This window comes from Camelina sativa, chromosome 7 (assembly GCF_000633955.1).
Source record: "Camelina sativa cultivar DH55 chromosome 7, Cs, whole genome shotgun sequence".
Lineage (NCBI taxonomy): Eukaryota > Viridiplantae > Streptophyta > Magnoliopsida > Brassicales > Brassicaceae > Camelina > Camelina sativa.
This window is the reverse complement of record NC_025691.1, coordinates 17,557,247-17,559,165: the sequence shown is the minus strand read 5'-3', so window position 1 is coordinate 17,559,165 and position 1,919 is coordinate 17,557,247. Positions and strand designations below refer to the sequence as shown.

General features: G+C 33.5%; 1 protein-coding gene across 1 annotated transcript in view; it reads right to left on the bottom strand.

Annotated features, from left to right (window-relative positions):
• The window catches only part of LOC104704713 (probable thimet oligopeptidase), a 5,839-nt gene extending 4,342 nt beyond the window's left edge, over positions 1–1,497 (bottom strand). Inside the window, exons 1-4 of the mRNA XM_010420750.2 lie at positions 1,292–1,497; positions 1,040–1,164; positions 775–938; positions 586–676 (exon numbers count right to left, since the gene is read on the bottom strand). Coding sequence (XP_010419052.1) covers positions 586–676; positions 775–938; positions 1,040–1,164; positions 1,292–1,451 — 540 coding nt within the window. The 5' untranslated portion in view covers positions 1,452–1,497. The remainder of the gene's footprint in view (positions 1–585; positions 677–774; positions 939–1,039; positions 1,165–1,291) is intronic.

The following is a 1,919-nucleotide window of genomic DNA, read 5'->3' as shown; positions in this document are numbered from 1 at the left end:
TCATCCTCAGTAAAAAAGAGACAAGAACTATCTTCATTTAAATTCTGAATGTAGCGCAAGCTAAGCTCATCAATTTCATTTGTTAGTCGCTCAACTTCCTGTCTTTTTACTGCAGTAAGGTTCAGACCATTGTCCTCAAAGTCTCTAACCTGTCACTGATAAAACAGAAATCAATAATTTGGTTCAATTCAAACAGCTTAGTAAAGTGAAAAGAAGTCTGCAAGCAACTCTTGAAAATGTGCTATGAAAAGGAAGCTCATTATTTCAACTGCTTTCTTCTGGAGTAACTGACTGAAGCTCAGGAATACAAAATTCTCTGGTCCAACTTTTAAAGAGTGCCATATGATAGTCCATGAGGATAACAATACCTTAAATATCAATAGTACAAAATTTTGGACCAAGAAATTAGAAATGACTATGATAAGGAAGACCAGATGAACTAAATAATCTCAGTTGTAAAAATGTATTTATGGTTAAGGCACTACATTGCATTAGCAGAAGGAATGTAATATAGTAGTAATGTCTGAGACAGTGAAAGCCTTGAAAACAATATATAAGAGGAGCACATAATTCAATTTTCCTTACCAGACACTGTAGGTAGCATTTAGCTTCCGGTGCTATTGACTCTCCCTTTGCAGCATAAATTTTGATAATCCGGTAAACATCTTCACGTTTTCTGATAAGCTTGCACAAAGAAATGATCATCAATTTTCATATAAAGTGAATCAGACAAAGAAAAACAACATTTCATTACTCATCAGAGTCCAATTTCACCTGCAAGAAAGAATATGAGCGTCGATTCTCTGCTCAGCTTCAGCACTAGCTTTACGAACATTATCGTGAGGCGATAACATCTTAGGAAACACACAGCATTGTATAAGCGAGAGTTGTCTAGCTTCCAATTCAGCCAACGGCAATACAACATTCTCATAAGAGAGCTACAAAAAGCATTTGAATCAACTCAGCAAAAAAAATTAATTTCCAAATCAATCTAGCGTTTCCCCCAAACTTCTTAATCCAGTAATTTTTTTCAAAATACCTTATCTAAAGCAACCAAAGCAACAGAATCATGAACTCGCGTAGACTTGTGATTAATTTCGTCAGCTAACTCGAGAATCTCCTTCGCGGATAGGTTAACACAAACAGTATCACAACCAGGAAGACCTAGAATTAACAATTGATAAAGGTAAGCATTGTGAAATTCGAATTCGTGAAACGCGGAATCTGAAAGGAAGATGAGAGTGTGAGTGAGAGAGAGAGAGAGAGAGAGAGAGAGAGAGAGAGAGTGTGCCTTTCTTCTTCGATTTTTGCTTGTGGGAATTGAAAGCGAAGACGGCGAAACTGACGGCAAGTCCTAGAAGACCGGCGGCTCCGGTGAAGGTTACAAGGTTTAGCTTCTTCTTAGGATTAGATCCTTCCATTTCCTTGTCGTTTCCTTCGTTTTCCGTCATTTTACCTCTGCTGTGTTTTCTCGAGAAAGGGAATAAAANAAAAAAAAAAAAAAAAAAAAGAGCGACTGGGAGGGAAAAAGCCTCTCGCTCGCTGATGGACCGACCCGAGAGACTGAAAAAAAATCTATTTCCTTAATTTTCATTTTCTTAAAAAATTATTAGTGATATAGATCATTCAAACATATAAATATAAATTAAAATACACAATCTACTAAGAGTACAAATAAATTTTTTAAAAATAAATTTAAAAAAGAAGAAGCAAATGTATTGATTTTATAAATTTCTAACTGAAAAAAAAGAAATTCAAGTAAATAATGTGAAAATTTATTTCAAATTATCACGTATTTAAAATTCAAAAAGAAAATTGAAATAAATAATTTCATATTTTTAATTAAATCATGATAGTCACAATCTAAAAATCTAAAACTCAATAATATCTAGTAAATCTTTTTTTTTTTTTTTTTTTTT